General features: G+C 34.9%; 2 protein-coding genes across 3 annotated transcripts; one reads left to right on the top strand and one right to left on the bottom strand.

Moving 5' to 3' along the window:
* Window positions 1–252: 252 nt before the first annotated feature.
* On the bottom strand, window positions 253–15,826 carry LOC134267253 (prolyl 4-hydroxylase subunit alpha-1-like). Its single transcript, XM_062749474.1, has 22 exons — window positions 15,693–15,826; window positions 15,106–15,305; window positions 14,841–14,975; window positions 14,421–14,630; window positions 14,094–14,150; window positions 12,358–12,528; window positions 11,943–12,020; window positions 11,728–11,833; window positions 11,462–11,508; window positions 7,836–7,966; window positions 3,635–3,801; window positions 3,164–3,507; window positions 2,878–2,929; window positions 2,604–2,728; window positions 2,330–2,494; window positions 2,043–2,131; window positions 1,700–1,817; window positions 1,539–1,589; window positions 1,190–1,276; window positions 907–975; window positions 703–799; window positions 253–499 (listed from the first exon to the last, which is right to left on the bottom strand). Exons 1-22 carry the CDS (start codon window positions 15,712–15,714, stop codon window positions 408–410), a joined length of 2,613 nt encoding a protein of 870 aa, XP_062605458.1. The 5' UTR covers window positions 15,715–15,826; the 3' UTR covers window positions 253–407.
* Window positions 15,739–18,777, top strand: LOC134267251 (uncharacterized). Of its 2 annotated transcripts, XM_062749472.1 has the most exons (4): window positions 15,746–15,870; window positions 15,987–16,139; window positions 17,026–17,126; window positions 17,987–18,777. In XM_062749472.1, the coding sequence occupies exons 2-4, from the start codon at window positions 16,096–16,098 to the stop codon at window positions 18,724–18,726; spliced, it is 885 nt and encodes a 294-aa protein (XP_062605456.1). In that variant the 5' UTR covers window positions 15,746–15,870; window positions 15,987–16,095; the 3' UTR covers window positions 18,727–18,777. The 2 variants fall into 2 exon arrangements, with proteins under 2 accessions (XP_062605455.1, XP_062605456.1); XM_062749471.1 differs by lacking the exon at window positions 15,987–16,139 and having other exon boundaries at window positions 15,739–15,870.
* The last annotated feature ends 711 nt before the right edge of the window (window positions 18,778–19,488 follow it).

The following is a 19,488-nucleotide window of genomic DNA, read 5'->3' as shown; positions in this document are numbered from 1 at the left end:
CTTATTCCTATATGACACCTGATCTCACCTCTGATGTTTCGGAGGTCCGTGTTTGCTCTGCTCCCGAATTGTTTTTGAGCTTTAATACTGTTCATTATCTACATATTTCATTTGAAGAGTGTTTAATATTTATAGTAAATGTATAAAACAATACTAGTATACACGTACATGTACATGAATACAGCAACATCACACATCTCAAGAATTTTAGAAAAAGAACAAAATCGAATTTCAAAGGAAATGAAAACATAATAAAAACAATGATTTTTAATTGTAACCAGCCGCTACGTTTGTAATAGAGTGATTTTATGACGCGATGATTAAAAAAGTTCATTGTGTTGAATGAAGGAAGGAGCCCAGCACGTGACTGGATTATTGTCCTGAGTGGTGACCTTATGATTGACCCCTCAGGCTGTGGGTAGATCCTCCGTGGCCTCCTCCGTCAGTCCACACAGTCTCCGGAACACCTGACCCTCCTGTCTTAGCCACTTGTTACTCACTGTCAAATACAACAGCAAAATGGCCTGTCTTATTCAGAGGTTTCAAATATCTTACAATTCTCATGCCTCCCAAAATTTTTATTATTGAGAATACAATGGCCCTTCAATCTCCTTCCTTTGCAAGTTTTTAGTTTTCTGCTTATTTATCCTAAATAATTTAATTTCACTCTAGAAGTGTTACAATTTGTGGAGATAACAATACCCCATTTGGACCCGATTAAGACGGGACAACCGGCATGTAGAGTTCGGGGGTCCTCGGCTCCACTCAGTTTTAAATTATACCAAAAAGCAGCGCCTCCCTGTAGCAATGTTAAAGACTGTAGTTATCAATCAATGGTACTATTTTCAATGGTACCCTTTTTCATAAACTTTCTTTCATACGTATACATGTATTCATTTGTGGTACCTTAGCGACGGGTATCCTCGCTTTGACTTCCGGGAACACTGTAGCACCACCAGCTTTTACGTCATTTAGCTGTTCAAACAAGAAAATCATGAAAATCCAGTACAAAAAGTTAAATAACACAATGTACTTAACACCAACAGTCTTCAGTCTGGTATGCAAAGTATTTTTCTTTGGTTTCTTTTTGAAGAAAAAGAAATAAAACTAAAGTGGAATTGAAAAAATAGCATGGTAAAACACAACTAATAAAATCAACTTCAACTATGTTGATAAGTATGATACTTACATAAAACATCCATGTTGCTATTCGATCCCCAGAATAGCGAAGGTCCTCCGAATCCAAAATATTGACAGGTGCCCCTAGCGGATACCTCTGTAACAAATTATACAGTATATCTTTTAAGATAGCTTAAAAATTAATGTTAATTTTTTATACAATGATAATAATATATTCAATTTTTAGTCCCTAATTAAACGAATTAAATCATACAATTTACAAGACGAAACGCTTTCTCCAGTCTAACATACAGTTTTGGCTACTAGTATAATATTTTCAAACATTTTCCAGGAATTCGTAATTTATTTTTGAAGTTAGTGGATCTTATGTACATTAATAGATAATATAAGGAACTTACCATATAATCATGATGAACCGTATACATGCCACCAACTCCGTAGTTCAGCACCTACAATTGTGTGTTTTACATTAAGTTACAAAAACCCTAGAATCTTGGACCGACTTAAAATTGGCTTTATTGTAGATCCAGCATTTCTACTTTTTATTCAAAAGAAAGACCTGGAATTTTTCCGAGTGACTGTAGAATGGTTTATAGGTTGCACTCAGTCCTGTTATAAGTTTTATCCTATTTTCCAATCTAACAAGCTCTCTGTGTTCGTCTGTGCCAATCCAGCATCTAAAAAACAGTACCTAACTTGAACACGAAGCAAACAATGGAAATAAAGCTAAAAAAATCGACAAAATCCATCCTCAGAAGGTCAGATGTCACGAGTTCACAAGGTCAGAGGTCATGAGGTCAGGGATCACAAGTCCACTTGGTCAGGGGTCACGAGTGCACCAGCTTGTGCGTGACCTTGTAAGGATAGACAAATTCAGTTGAACAAGTCACTTGGAGACTTACGTTTGGCTAACCCTGACGTCATCCATCTGACCGTAGCGTGTCTCCCCGTTAGGTCCACTTCCCTCTAAGAATACCGTGGATCTAGAGAACTAAAAACAAAGTATATTGTAGTTGTAAGAGATATGTCTATAAAATATGGAAGATATGAAATTTGAAATACAGTGTACATGTAACTATAAATTATCATATTAAAGTAACCTCTAGTATAGTCTAAGCAATATATTGAAAGAAATCGAAAAATGAAATATCTATAACAGGGGTACCGAAAAACACACGAAAAAACATACCCCTTTTAAGGCAATGGATTTTAAAATATTTATGTAGTCAGGTGAGATAACATCATGAAAGAGAGAAATTCTTGGTTCGTAATTCACAACTTCCTCTTTTCCTCTGTAATATGGCACCAGGGTTTCCCGCCAAAAGCAGCGGAGTCGGGACAGTTCCTGGGGAGTCTACAAAATGCTCTGAGATCCTAATTTAATATTCTGTATACACCTAAAAAGCTACAGAAATGATGCTTTTTAATTACAAATGATCGAAACAGTTAAAAGTTAACTTTACTTTTTGATCTTCCCGGCAGAGGGCCTCGTACATCGGGTCACGTGGTTTTGGTTCTGTAACTGATCCGTTGTTGTTTGTTATACTGGATTGATAAAATGCGGTGTCCCTCAAAATACCACGGTTACCTAGACATATCAATGTTGAAGGACTATGATGGGAAATCATCAGTAATATTTCACAGAACTTACATGAAGTATACCATTGTTTTGCGAGCTTACTAGTATTTGTTTTAATTAAGAATGGAACAATGTTGCTAATCCCCAAACAACCTTACCCAAACTTTGAAATGGCTCCAACACAAGAGATGCATTCTTGGACAGCCCTAGCTACAAAGGAAAGGTATTTGCAAAATTATGGATGTAGAAGGTTTTCCCCTTTAAAAAAGGTTGGAATTTTAATGAAACATTTATGAATTAAAAACATACCTAAGTATCGTAGAATTTATTGCAACAGTATACATTGTTTTTCTTGAAAATATTTATATATTTTTATTTAAAACCCTTGCAGAAGTATGCTTTATAAAAATCCAGTCACAAATTGTGTATAAAAATTTTATTAACTTTATAAAGAGATGCAGCAAGTGCCCGAGCGACACGAATGACTCCCGAGTCATTTTTTGAGAACCCGTCCTGTCCCTGTAATCGTCTGTATAAAGCGCCAAGCCACTTCATCTCAGAATAGTCGTCCTTGACCCGGTCAGTGTACCGGGTCACGGCCAGTACCTCGTCGTCTGACATCGGCTGGTCAGCAGTGTAGTTCACCACCCTGCCATTGATCAAGTCGTCCAGATTGAGTTTGTACACTTTCCAAAGACGAAGAAGGGCGTGCGAGGCGCCATCAAGGTCATACTTAGAGGGCCACAGTCCGAGGCGCTTAGTTACAAGTTGAACAGTAAAATTAAAATCTGAAACAAAAGGGTAAATATTCGATTTTTATTCTGTGTGTCGATTAACAAACCATTTAAATTTTTATTTTCGTTAGAATTTATATGTGTATCTATATAAGATAATTTCACTTTCTCAAGTGAGTACCTTTGGCGGCATCAGTCACTTCGCAGTGCTCACACCAAATATCATCGAATACGGTCTGCCAGTCCACCACAAATCGATACAAGAGATGAAAGTCATTGACAGGGTGTTCGATATACCGGGTGCTGTCTCCAATAGTCTGTCGCTTGATTTTAAGAGACTCTGAAAATCTTCAAAAAGGACAAATGTGCAACAGGTGTCTGCATTATGAACTAATGAATGAGAGTATATCATCAGGCTCCGTAATTTATGCCATCTTGTTTATTAAAGAAGTTTATTTATCAAACAGCTGAGGGTGATAATTTAATGAAACGTAAATCATGAGTCTGAATAAAGCTGCTTTGACATTCGGTCAATTAAAACATGCAGAATATCTAACTATCGACTGTCGTCATCAATATTGAACGTGGTATGCAAGCAGCATGTAATATCGTCCCGAGACCGGGCTAATGTAAAGTTGACGAACTTGTACATCATATCTAAGTTTGAATATAGATCCTTTGATATTTGCCTCAACTGAATACGACGCAGCTTTTATAGATCATATCAATACATGTAGATAGATCTCGTATCAGCCCGAGGTTTCTTTCGTTCATATGCATTTTGTAAAATAGTTATGACTTAATACATGTAAGTATAAAGCTAGTATTTAACTGTGCGTATTGTCTTGAAATGGATAGAGACCTTATTAAATTGTCTATGACCTAAAGATATATACATGTATATACACACTGTAATTCACGTCTCAAGACATCGAGCATGAACATTGTTGTCCATAATTGAAACCCTATACCAGTATATAAAAGTTCTGCAAATTCTTCTCCAAGATATTTAAGTAAAGTAAACGTATATCCCCAGAACCAAACTCCGAAGAAATTTAAGAAAAGCTGAAATCTCTATTTTTTCCCTACACATGTATTATTAATATCATGCAACAGCACTTGAAACGCGAAAAAACACGATTATGATTTTTTTTCAACAATTTATAAAACCATTCCTCGCCCTTAATAAACTTATGCATTTAGATATCATAGACAAGTCCTTTAAAAATTGGAAAACTTTAATATCTTGTATTTGACCATCTGTAAAATAATTAATTCAGATCCAATCTGATTTTACACACAAGGATGACGACATCCAATTTTTAAAAAAACGCAGTTTCTCAGTAACAGTATGTTTATAGTCTTACAAACTGATGGAATTTCGAACGGCGCTAATTGTGCTCCTTTCTTAAAAAAACTTTCTTTTTATTATTCTTGTAAAGCACATTAGAAGAGAAAGAAATATTGCAGCCTTCATTTTATATACATTAATATCGGCGCCTTTTCATCGGTGGACGACAATAGGATCTCAAATAATTTATTAAGCCTTGCATCATCAAATAAAGATTCTTTTTGAAAACACAAAATGAAACCACATTTCTTATAAGATTTAATGTTGTGATATTCATTTTTTTCCCATTTAAATCATTCACTGTAAGGTAAAGTGATTTTGCGACAGATACTTTGCATGTTGACGTTGACATTTAGAGTGTTTAGTACAAAGTTTAATTCATACCTGAATGAGATTTATCTGGCCTTAGGGTGAAAATGTTTTAATCAAGTTTTATTAAAACTAATAATACTTAGAATATATCGAAATAGAACTAAATGAAATTAATTTACGATTCAGTGTTCTCTCTCTCTCCATATAAAGATGATAGATAAAAAATCTCCCGCAAAATCTAAAACATATATTCCCCGTGAATGACGAAAAATTTTTGCAATTATACGTTACTGTGGGGCGATTCTTCTTTAAGTGCTGCTGAAAATGAATATCTTTTTTCCATTGTCCATTCATATATTCAGCAGTCTGGCAGATTTAAATGATATTTTGTGCATGATTTTGTATAGCATTAGTACATCACATACGTCCTTGCAGTTTATTATTAAACATGTTGTGAATTTATTAATATTTTTCTAAAACTGTGTAACACATATGTAGCTTAAACTTTATAAACTTTCCTTGTAGGGAGAGGGCGAAATAAGTTTTGAGAACTTGTGCCCAATCCCATTGTATAGGTATATTACAATAAAATATGATAATGTTCAATTCAAATTTTTGCATATAAATGTGATATAAGAAAGCTAAGGAAGGCCGACTCTTGCTATCATCTTGATTATCTTTCAGATGAATTTATCGATAAAGACCGTTACCTTTACTGTTCGATATTTCTTATAAAAGAAATTAATAGCCTCCTTGCACGACATATTTTCCCCGCCGTTATTGATGTTAAGTTATGTAAAACAATTCACAAAAGATACAGAGGTGCCAGATGTCCGTCAGGTTGACGAGAAAACCATGTCTGACATGTAAAGAAAATCAAATCGCATCTTAGTGAGACTGTCATATGTTCTCATTGGCGTCGGAAGCAAATTGAACCGGGGAGGGGGGGGGGGGCTAATTGAAAGAGTAGAACATTCAATCTTTAAAAAATGAAGCAAAAAAAAAAAAAGAAGAAAAAAGTAAATTCTCCAAATGTGAACATTTCGTGTGCGAGTGTGTTTTTGGAGGGGGAGGGGGTCAAACGTCTTTCAGTAACTTTTTTCTCACATCCTACCGCTTACCCTTCTTTGACTACACTGAAACCTCTGCCTCTTAAAACAAGGGGGCTAAATCTTTGCCAAAATGTTCAATGTCTGTATTATGTCTATCTGTGCAAAAAAATGGGGGGGGGGGCTAACCCTCATAATTTTCCTTATGCCAATATCTTTCTTTGGGTACCATCATTTTTTATCTTTTGACTTTGACCTTGAAGTTTGACCTACATTTGAGTAACTTTAACCTTCGCCATGATCAAGCTGTCATGCAGGCCCGAGGGACATCAGTGATGCACAAAATTCGTCTTGTTAGTGCTGTTTACTTTTATACTTTTTCTTCACATTGCTGGAAGCAGCATTGCAATTACAATGAAAATTGTGAAATTAAAAATCTATAAATAAATTGCTGAGCTTAAAATGTCTTAAATATCTTAAACACACGTTGGAGGAAAATCTAGAAATTTTAAACAAAAACACTTGTATATACAAAGAAAAGAAGCGATCGAATTTCCGGAAACAAATGAGTATCTTAGCTTTAGTTGATGATCATTTGTTTCTAATACAAGCAAATAGCGTCATGGCTTTATGAAACATTTTCCAAAAAAGAGCATAATTGTTGAAAAATATGAAAAGAGAAAAACAACAGGGCAAATGGACCACATCTCTCACTTAAGTTTTGTGGCTAGGAAAAGCAAAAATCAATCCCGTATTGAAAATCTTGTATGCATAATTGGTCCCTAGTACCTATCCCTAAAAAATGGGGGGGGGGGTTATAATTTAAATTAACTTGAATCTTCACTGTCTTAGAATGCGTACACATTTCTTTAACTTACTGTGGCTTTTTCCCTATAAGTTTGAACTTTCATTTTGGTCCCACTCTATTCCATGGGACCATGATTTGTACAAATTTGAATCTACACTACCTGAGGATGTTTCCATATAAATATGACCAAACATCAGGACTTTGTTGTTCTTGAGAAGAAGATTTTAAAAGATTTTTTTCTATATAATCCTATGTAAACCTTTGTGGTCCCACCCTTCTCCCCGTGGTGATGATTTGAACAAACTTGAAGCTTAACTACCAGAGGATGTTTCCACATTAGTTTCATTTTTTCCTGGCCCAGTGGTTCTTGAGAAGCCACCAAATTTTCACTATTTCTTAATTATCTCCCCTTGACAGAGAGTGTGACCCTTCATTTGAACCAATTTAAATTGAATCCTCTTCAATCATGTCTTGTGGCAAGTTTGGTTGAAATTGACCCAGTGGTTTTAGAGAAGAAGTAAAAAAAATGTAAAAAGTTAACAGACGGACGGACAGACAGACGGACTACATACAAATTGTGATCAGAAAAGCTCACAACAGCTTTCAGCTCAGGTGAGCTAAAATTATGATTAACCACTCCATTTAGTAAGGTAATTCTGGGGAAAATGGTTTGAATAGCTTGGAAGACTATTAAAGTTTCTGAAAAGTATAGACAGAGGTATTACACATTGCCTCTACTCCTACCGAATTTGAGCGTCTCCTTCTGTAGTCCAGTGAAGAAATTTATAATACCGACAAGTTTACGGGTCGATATAGAATGAAAATCTCAACAGGTGAACAGGTGTTAAAAATAAATTCCTACCTGGTGATCCCCGGGGGAAGGGTTTGTCCAGTTTCCTCAATGCTGCTGATGTACCTGTTTAAACTGATCTGTAATTTTTCCTCCTCTCGAAGTAAGTCCTGTAATTTACAGATGGCACTAAAGAGATCGGTCTGAGCGCAGGTCCACAGGCTGATTACTAAAATAGCCCTGAACATGGCAGTGGCTCCTTTTCTATATCACGGTCCACGTAAGAGGGCCGTATAGAGACGCGACAGAGAACACATGCTGCAGATTATAGAAATCAGCGGAGGTTGTCGATTAAATTCGGCCCACCGACTTTAACTTACAGTATTCTGAATCAGATAAATTTGAAAATGTGTTGTTTTTATTTTATACTTTAATTTGTATATAATACATATACTATCATGTTCCCAATTAACTTAATTAAAATCAATTTTGACCACCCCCCTTGTCATTGGGATTAATGAAGAACATATATATATATATATATATATATATATATATATATATATATATATATATATATATATATATATATATATATATATATATATATATATATATATATATATATATATATATATATATATATATATATATATATATAGTCAGTGAGCTATTCCGTGATGAAACACATCTTTGAAGTGGAAATGTTTTCAAGATTGTTTGTTGTGTCTTAAATAGAACATTTCCCTTAGTTTTGTTTCCGCCTAGATTGTGATCTATTTTTGCGATTTAAAGTTGATATAATAATATATTTATAAAATGGTCTGTGTGTGTGTGGGTGGGGGTGGGGGGTTAAAGCAATACCCGGTATACCTACTTATAAGTCCTATAATAAATGCATGCTTTTTGAGTTTGAGAGTGCATGAGCAGTAAATCATGAAATCTGATTATTAACTGGACGTCAAAATCCCGTTTATTACGAGATACTGATCTTTTAAACATCAGTCTAAGAGACTGAAGAATATTAGATCCTGATTCACGAGACTTTTCATGAAGTTTTCCCTGCATCCATTACCATCTAGTAGTAAGATAACAATGTCAGATTATTCTCCGTGAACTTCTATAGTATTTCTAGGGCACCGTATTTTTTGACATATTTACGATACCTTTTATTTATTAAGCTGTATTTGTTGATGTTTATTCGTTGCCTTCACCTTTTATTTTCTTCCATTTATTCAAAACATAGTCCGTTTAGCACAATTAGACGAATGGCGGAATTGTTTTTTACCGAGTACATTTTGAAAAGAGGCACATGTATTGTAGTTTATTAAAAACCTCTTAAGTTCATCTGAACACAGCTATTGGTATTTGTTCCAACAGAGTCATCTTATTATACATATTATATAGACATCTATAGAGCAGATAAAAGTCAGTGTTATTTGGAGGCGGGGTTGGGGGGTTGGGTGGTATAACCTAAAATTTTTAGATTGGCTTGATACTACTAAACAAGAATTCCTTGACAACAAAAAATTATATAATTATTAGGGATGTCCTTTTGACAACAAAAAAATTATATAATTATATAAGTATTCAGGCAAATGCGAAAAATTATGACAAGCATAAAGTATTTTATGTCACAGTGTTTTGTTTAAAAACTAATCTGTTCGGTTATTGTAATGATAAGTTAATACATAATTGACAATTTTTGATCCTAGATTTCATAAAATTACGTATATGTTGTAGTTTGGAGCAACAATGGACATAAGATTTTTAAAGCATTTGCCTTCAACCATTTGCATTAATTGGCATGTAATCAAACGATATATCAACAATAATGGCCATACTTATTTGATTTATTTAAATATAATGGAAAAATGTTCGATGTAATTAAAGTTTCTGATAGATAATTACTGTATAAACACTGCCACAGGCGGTGGGGTGGATATTACATGTAGTGCAATGAACATTTTACGTTTTAAAACCGATGTTTTAATGCATTAGTAAATAAGCTTAGAAGTATTTAAAAATATACATCCGAGTAACCGAGTACCAGTTTTAGTATTCGATACTCGGACGTTCGATCGAGTACCCGGTTAACCGGGTACTCGTTGACATCCCTAATAATTATAGTATTTAGGGCGAAACAAGCATAAAGTATTTATGTCTGTGATGGTATAATTATTAATACATAATTGACAATGACATAATTATTGGGTGAGGAACCAGATACTAATGGCCATACTATACAAAAAAAAATGTTAGTTTCTGATAGATATCTAGGGGTGGGGTGGATATTCATTAGTTATTCTCCATGTGACTGTCACTTACACTATATATATCGACATGTAGTCTCGTCATACCGGGGGTGGGGGGGGGGTATAGCCTGGATTATTTGGACAGGTATGGCCAACTCTCCAGGAGAAGACACACCTAGCTGAGCTGACAATCTGGAGACATCTGCTGATCAATATCACCTGTATATGTCGACTGACAGTAAATCAATGATCATAGTTTAGATAATTTATAGATACTGTAACATATTTCTCTATTCGCTGATAGATGTGATTGTTTGAAAGAAAAAAAGTAAAAAAAAAATTAATTCGGGAATTGTTGATGATTAGGGAGGGGGGTATAGAGGAGGCAAGAATGATGCTCAATTAAAATTTATACCTAGATTTCAATGCCTCTTTATACGCATGCTTATCAATAATTGAGAAAATAAGTCAAAGTATGCTTTAGCGGACATGAGATCCTTCATATTATTTGTGTGGGTGGGTGGCATTTGTGTATTGGGGGGGGGGGGGGGGTTATGTCTTAAAGTTTTCTGTATATTACTGACAACAATTTCACACTTTATTACTCTCATTTGACCCTAACATCAATACTCTTCAAATATGAAAATTTTAAAAGTGCCATTTTAAAAAAGAAGGCAATTTCAGCTAAATATAAAGTTATACACACAAGTTAACAAAGATTTGAAAATATCTGCATGAAAAGTGATAGTTAGAATGAACACCCAGTCTGGAATGGTTAATATAATTCACTTTCTTAGCTGCAGGCAAGAAATTTCAACCATAATGTGTTACAATATATTCAAGATGAGGTGTAAATCAAATGTAGATTCTCAAATGCCAAAAAAAAAATCAGCAAAAATTTAACACACTCAGGTTCTGGTCAAACACTTGCATTGAAATTCAAGAACATGTACTTTATTATTCATATTAAATCAAACAATTTATTGGAAACAGCCTGTACAATATGCTTTTCCTGAAGAACTGTTACTACACAATACATAATACATGTAGTTTTTTTCAGAGTTATTTAAAACATGCTGCCAATGTACAATGTAAATATTGGACAACAGAAAACATTATAAATCCCAGTCAACCATGACTGATGAAATCCCATTCAACCGTGACTGATGAAATCCCAGTCAACCGTGACTGACTCTTTCAGTATACTTTCCGCTTCACACAGTCTTCCTCCCACTGTTCTACCAACTCCATGTTCAATGAAAGCCCAACAGTATCCCATGATTCACTTTGTGCAGATCAAGACTTTCCTACTTTTTTCTTCTGGAAAATTTTTGAAAGGAAATTTAAAATCCATATATTGAATATCTACTATTACTTACATAAGTAGAAAATAACATTTAAAAAATGCCATTTGTTGTTTTATGTAAATGTAGACTTTAATACCTGTGATTTTTTAATTTTCTTTTTTAATTCTTCCACGTTAACATCTTCTGAAAACAAGAAACCAATATGTCATTTAAAAACAGATAATTTAAACAATTCAAATAAAACTTCTGAAGGGAAACATTGCTTCCTTCTCATTACTTTGGATTACATACAAGTATAAGCAAAAAAAAAAAAAAGTCAGAAATTTGTCTTGTGTGGATTCTGTGTAATTGTATCTTTTCTTCACTTTTTTACCACTTTGAATACCATTATTCCTAACATACCCGTGACCTTCTGTTTTTTCTTAGGAGGAGCTGTGTCTTCTTTCGGAGCCACAAAGGCCTTGGCTCGCTTCTCCTGACTTTTCTGTACAGCTTTCAGCTGCTTCTCCTTAAAGTCATAAAAAACCTCATCATTATTCCAATCCATTACTAACAAAGACTAATCTGATTCAGGTAATATCTAGATAATTTCCCTCTGTATTTTAGTAACAACCTACCTTCTTCTCCTGTTGCACCTTTGCTTTCTTCTGTTGAGGTTTTAAGAAATATTCTCCAGAGGCCAGTTCTTTGTCAACCTACAGAAAGGATCAAGGTAAATGTTAAATCTGCTGGTGTGAAGCATTGTAGTTCATGTACCTATGAATCTTCAAAAAATTAAATTCATTTCTTATATTTACATTATTTTCTGATGAGTTACCACAAATTATGCCATTCAACTGTCATTTTTAAAAAAGCAAAACAGTTTGTACTATAATTTTGACATCAAGTACAGTACATGTACTATGACGTAACAGTGGAGATATTCATGCTCATCCATGGTAGTTCATGACAAAATGAACAAAATTCTAATTTGTAAAGAATGTTAAAGACGAATACATAGAAATGTAAATATCTTAATATTGATTTTTTTACCTTGCTCTCTGGTTGGGGAGGAGGGAATGGTGTATATGGCTTTTTCACCCTCTTCTTTTTCGGCTGCTTTCGTTTACTGATGTTCTTTGACTTGAATTTTGGTAAAAACCTTTCCCAATTTTCATTTCTGAGTTCTGGATCCTTTGCTAGTTCTCTTTTGATCATTAATGTCTAAAAAAAAGATATATCACTTAACATGTCACTGTTCAATGGAAATATATAACATATAAAATGTGGATATGGAAATCTGTTATTATGCAAACATGTATCAAATATTGTAGTAAACATTATCACTACATAGTTATGTATATTTGTACTAACTAGAACTGTCCAAAATAAAGTGGACATTTTTTTCAGAAGTAAGTTTTTCCATAATAAAGATATGTATCACACATGAATTATGAAATTTTTCTTCCAGTGACCTTGAAGTTCCCCAAATGATCTTGGATCAAGGTCATGACACACCCTTGGGTCATGGGCAATCTTTGTGTGAAATGAGAACCTACCAAGTTTATCAATAAGAAAGATATGGACCAGATATGAATTATGAACTTTTTCTTCCAGTGACTTTGAACTTCCCCAAATGACCTTGAATCAAGCTCATGACAAACCCTTGGGTCATGGGCAATCTTTGTGTAGAATGAGAACCTACCAAGTTTATCCATAAGAAAGATATGGACCGGACACAAATTATAAATTTTACTTCCAGTGACCTTAAACTTCCCCAATTGACCTTGGGTCAAGGTCATGACACACCACTGGGTCATGGGCAATCTTTGTGTGAAATGAGAACCTACCAAGTTTATCCATAAGAAAGATATGGACCGGACAAGAATTATGAACTTTTTCTTCCAGTGACCTTGAACTTCCCCAAATGACCTTGAATCAAGGTCATGACAAACCCTTGGGTCATGGGCAATCTTTGTGTAGAATGAGAACCTACCAAGTTTATCCATAAGAAAGATATGGACCGGACACAAATTATGAATTTTACTTCCAGTGACCTTGAACTTTTCCAAATGACCTTGGGTAAAGGTCATGACACACCCTTGGGTCATGGACAATCTATGTGTGAAATGAGAACCCACCAAGTTTATCCATAACAAAGATATGGACCGGACACAAATTATGAATTTTACTTCCAATGACCTTGAACTTCCCAAAATGACCTTGGGTCAAGGTCATGACACACCCTTCAGTCATGGGCAATCTTTGTGTGAAATGAGAACCTACCAAGTTTATTCATAAGAAAGATATGGACCGGACACAAATTATGAAATTTTTCTTTCAGTGACCTTGAACTTCCCCAAATGACCTTGGGTCAAGGTCATGACACACCCTTGGGTCATGGGCAATCTTTGTGTGAAATGAGAACCTACCAAGTTTATTCATAAGAAAGATATGGACCGGACACGAATTATGAAATTTTCCTTCCAGTGACCTTGAACTTCCCCAAATGACCTTGGGTCAAGGTCATGACACACCCTTAGGTCATGGGCAATCTTTGTGTGGAGTAGTAGATTCTAATGTCCCTGTAAGAAAGATATGGATAACGATTGCACAGACAGACGGACAGACAGACAGACAGACAGATGGACAGACGGACAAGGTGATTCCTATATAAAACTTCAATTTTATTGGACATTTCCTAAATAAAGAATTATTTGTTGAAAAACAAAGGGACATTAAAACTGAAATTTACAACACTGAATGGGGGGGGTGTTTGAATTACCTACCTTTATGTTGTAAATGGGGTGAATATTCTTCATGGTGTCCTCGACTATCTTCCTCACCTACAAACAACGATTTAAACTGTAAAACATAAAATGACTTCACAGTTTCATTTGGATGCTCAAGTTCACCATTTTCATTAGAATTACATTTTTGTGAAAAATGGCAAGTTGATATTCTGGTAATTACACTCACATTAATGATTTACAATACAAATAACTATCAAAAGTATGGAAAATATCCTGAAATTTTGTAAAATGTACTACTTTTATATGAAACATTTAGAATTTAAGGTTTATTTGTGATGATAAGACTAATCAGCATGACCTTACCTCGCGGAGTCCCTTGTATGGACCTAGAGCAGACACAGTGTTTCCCTGTACCAGCACATAACAATCAGTTAGAATTTCAATCGCTTTGAGAGTTGATCCATTTGGTCCAATCAGACGCTGTCGTCTCTTGACAAATCTTTCTTTGTTCCTTGTCAGGGAACCAATTTTGATAATATCACATGCAACATCATCTTCTAACACTCTAATAGCCTGAAATCAGTGAAATGACATAAGTATTGGTACATAACTTAAAATTTTTCATTAACCAAAATAATATATCAATACTTTTCTATACTATACTTTTCTATTGCATATTTGGCTTTATTTATAAATGTTTAACTTTACATATCACTCAGTCATTTAATAGAACAAATTCTATATATTATGTGATTTGCTCTATAACAAAGACAGCAGAGGCACCTGTTCGTAGGGAACACTCCTGGCCAGCAGTTTGAGGAGATCCCTGGCTTTAATGATGATATAAGGATCCCAGGTTTTCCTGGTTGTCTGTACTGTCATGCTTCCTTCCACTACATCCAACTCAGCCTTGATATTCTGCGAAAAAAAAACAAACCCCAAAAACTGTCAGAATCTGTGTATCATATTTAATCAATAAGCAGGTAAAACCTAATCCACTGTTGGGATAAATTTTAAAATATATCAATGATCATAATATAATGATTACATGGTCTCCTAATGTTTTCTTGACGAGTGGCCAGCACTCATTGATGTAAGCCTCTCTGTATTTCGGGAAGAGTGTGGCAAATGAGCTCTCACTGACCATGCCGTGGGGGTTCTGGTCCTTCGAGATCCCTGGCTCCTTCCATCCCTCAGGGACTTCAAGTAAATCCTCCTCATTTACTGGCTTCTTACCCTTCTGTTTACCTGAAAGTAAAAATAAAAGTGAATTAAAAATGGTGTAAGCCCCAGATTAAAAAAAAAAAAAGAAATAAACATATATAGATTTTTAATTTATTTTTTAACTTTTAAGAAAGCATGCTTTTGGTTTGTATGTACATCAAGTCCAGCCTAAAGAATATTTCTACACTATAAAACATTTTATTAGTAATAAAAATTACTATTAAGCTTTGGCAAAAAGTCACATAATGCATGTAAAGCAAAGAGTAAGTAAACATATCTAGGCTAACCAGACATCTGTTGCAGAACGCTTACTAACATAAAACTTCCCGGAAAAAAATCACATAAAACATCTCTACTCTAACAGAAATGTTTGGTAATGTGTTCCCTTTATTTTTTAAAGATCTAACTTACCTTTATTAACTGGGAAATCCATACTTAATCAATTATTATTATCTCTGAAATATGAAAATCTTTCCCGCATGCACTTCAAACTGGAAATCTTACTTGAACGCTAAAGACAGGAACCAATACAACCAAATTCCGAAATGCCGATTTCGTCACGAATAGGGCATACCTTTGGAAGATGGGCGTAAGTAAAGCTTTATACATATTATATGCAACCAGGGACGTATTTACTAACTTTTTTCATTGATCCTTAAGCTTGATTGTTTGCATAAACAAACTAAGATGTGGGTCATTTTTTAGCACAGTGATGGTGATGGGTAGGCTACTCTTCACGGGTATACAAATATAGGTCAATTGTTACTGTTTGGAATGCAAAGTCTACAGCTGGTCTAAACTATCGTTATTGAGAATGAGCATGATGAGTGCAGGGAGACTTCTTAAATCTTGGTCATCGTAAGACATAATATGTTATTTTCATACTTGTTTTTTGTGCATTAAAATGAAGAAGATGTGCTCAAGCTTGTCTCAGCTTTATGGGGTATGACAGATTGACAGTGTTGCAGCTAGATCTACCCATCTCCCTTTCACCAGTGTTCACATAAGTTACTAGCTCTTCTCTCTATCTCAACCATCCCATCTAGCTCTCTCATGACCCATTATCTTTAAAATTATATTTATACTGACTCCCCTAATGTATCCCTCAAAGAAAAATGTTGGACACTGGACAGACAGTGAAAAGAGACAGGAATGAGAGAATGGAGAAGATTTCAGAAACTGGATAGTTTAGATATATACAGGAATCTGGACATTTTTACCTCCTCCCTTCCGCATGCACCCAGGAGTATATCGTGGATCGATATCCTTCCGCTTTTTACCCCCAATCTGGTCTCATTGTTTTTTTTCATGTCGAGACCATTTTTTAAAAAAAGTCCCCCTCTCTATTTCTTCCTGGCCATTATATCTCTGTCATTTGTCTATTATATTCCCTGGACTCTGAACTCCCCTTTTCCTCCTTTTCACCAAACTTTTTTCTTTCTTTTCACTCTTTAACACTTATCTTTAAAAACTCTTTACACCTTACCCCTTTTTAGCTCACCTGACTGAAAGCTCACTTAAGCTCTTCTGATCACCCACCACTTCATGCTCATGCAGTCAATATGCTTTTCAGTGATGTCAACATATCTTTGGATCAACCTCTTAAAAGGGCTATATTTGTATATAAATTTCTGTAAAAATTTACCTTCCTCCAAATATTGTACATGTATTAAAATTTATTTTAGAAATCTATGAAATTTTTTCTTGTCTTTAAATATGATATCAAAATCTATTGTATTTCCAGAATAGTGAAACAGCTCTGCTACACAAAGACCAACATAAGCCCGGTCCAAGTCAGGATAGACATTCCAGGGGGACTGCCATATGAAGCTTTTAGTTCTGTGGGTAAGTGTTAATACAGGCACAATCAGTGAAGATCATATGACAAAGGTAATATTGATATACATGTATAATCCTAGAAATATTAAATTAAAAATAAACTTGTCTTGTAAAAAGATTGACTTGACACTGACTGGATAAAATATTGCACTGTAAGCACACTTTTTGGTAAATTAGTAATAAAAATTATATTCTTAAATAGATGTTTCATCTTCGGTAGCCAAGCTAGGGTTTTCAGTTCACTCTGCTCCCCAACAATAGGGAGCAGAGTGAACCAAAAACCCTTGGCTACCAAGATGTAAATACTTGTATACAACTTTCATGCAGCATAACCATGATGGCAAGTTGTAGATAAAAACCTTCTATACATTACAAACTAGAGCTCAAATTTCAGGATAATTATATGCTAGTTTAGAGTAATCTGCCCTTAGTTTGAAAATAGAATAAATTGGAATCTGTAGGCTGCTAGGCTGGCATTCTTTAACAAAGTAAATTAATGGAACATTGTTTGCACGTTTTTTCCCAACTGAAAATAACAACGGTGATATCTGTTCATTTGTACTTTGCAATCCCTGAAACATTTTTCCTTTGTTCAAGGCAGGTGCCCTATGTTGAAATTGAATAAATAAACCCAATATTTACACTCTAATTTAGTAGTTTACAAATATATGTTCCTAATCCGGACGATTTTTCATCAGGGAACTTTTCAATGTTATTTTGTCTTGTTTAACTGGTAATTCAGGTATCCGGAAGCTTCACATATCCGGACAAATTGTTTAGGAACCAAAGCATCCGGACAAATGAGGCTCCACTGTATATGTGCATAAGGGTATCTTTGACAATAAAGATCCAAACTATTGTTTCAGATGGCAGACCTCTGGTCAGAAGCCTATTCCTGCTGTTTGAATCGGCCCGGGCTTACTCCTTTTGGCCCGTCAAAAATCCTAACGAGACATTTCTGGACAGTCATTTGCTACTGAAAGACAATCTCTACTTCATTGCCTCTACCAGTATTGATATTGACAGCAGATTCTATGAAGAATTTTCTCCCAAATATCCTCTTGCAATTACAAAAACACTGGATTATATTGGGAAATCTTCCTCAGCGATAACCAGTGTTTTGGAGTGTCGATCACAGACCTTCCCGTATGCCACTTGTAGAATTCAAACAGTATTTGTCAATGGTAAAACAAGGAGACCGATGCCTTATCCTGATTGGTGGATGGAAAAATACAGCCCTCATGTTCCCAAAGGTCAACCAATCATCATGCCCCATCTAGAAAAGCCTGGTGAAATACAAACATACAATACAAAGGTGTCTTATTCTGATATTGATGCTTACTTACACACAAACTGGCAGAGTTATGTTAGCTTTTGTATGGAGGCTTTTTATGACAGTGTGTTTAAAAACAAATACACATGGCTGGACAAAGCGATGGTAGGAAAGTGCCTGAAGTCTTTTGAGGCAGGATTTAGGAAGGAGTCCTCCATGGGAGATGAGCTTAATGTGCATTCCTGGGAGTCCAGTCATGTGCAAGGAGAAATTCAGTTTGAAATTAAACATAATGAGGATGTGTGTTTACATGCCAAAATGATATATCATTAGAATTTAATGTCTGTTTTAAAAATGATAATTAAAGTAAATTTTAAGATTAAATCTGTATGGTACTTTATACGTGTTGAATCAGATTTACACAGTGACATAAAACAAGCAAATTCAAAGAATTTTGATCCTCCCCTTTCAGTGTATTTGTGAGTGAGGAGTCATTATTTATGGCATATCATGTCAAATATGAACACCCTTCCATATGTCATTCAGAAATTCTCACTGCAGTTGATTTTTTTTGAAAATTAGGTCAATCTTGAAGGTCAAGGTGAAGGAGTCAGAAATCATAGCATGCTAGGAAATATCTTGTCACAGGTAATGCACATGTCAACTATGAAAGCCCTGTCATTTATCACAAGCAATACGCAGGTCTAACATGAAAGCCTTATCTCTACTCATTCAAAAAATATGGCCATTTCAATATATTGGTATGCAAACTCCACTAATCAGGTTCTTCCAAGTGACACCAAGGTCAATGACCTTGTGACCTTGACTGTGACCTTAATGCTATATATAGCTTTTTCCGAACTTTGTTGCCGCCGGGCGCATAGTGTTTCACAAACACATCTTGTTATATTGGATTCTAAAACTTCATAAAATTCGGAAAGAGATACATGGCGAGTTCCAGTAAATGGTCAACCAAGCCTCTTTCTTTACTCTTCACTACAATATTAACAGTACTTCAGAAGAAATTTCAAAAGTACTGTTCAACAATATATTCAAGAAGTGGTGTTAATCAGATATGGATACTAAAAACTTTCA

Source organism: Saccostrea cucullata, unplaced genomic scaffold (genome assembly GCF_032062105.1).
Source record: "Saccostrea cucullata isolate Sc308-1 unplaced genomic scaffold, CSIRO_AGI_Scuc_v1 ctg1734, whole genome shotgun sequence".
Classification (NCBI taxonomy): Eukaryota; Metazoa; Mollusca; class Bivalvia; order Ostreida; family Ostreidae; genus Saccostrea; species Saccostrea cuccullata.
Note: the sequence above shows the minus strand (reverse complement) of the source record. Positions and strands in the feature narration are given on the sequence as shown.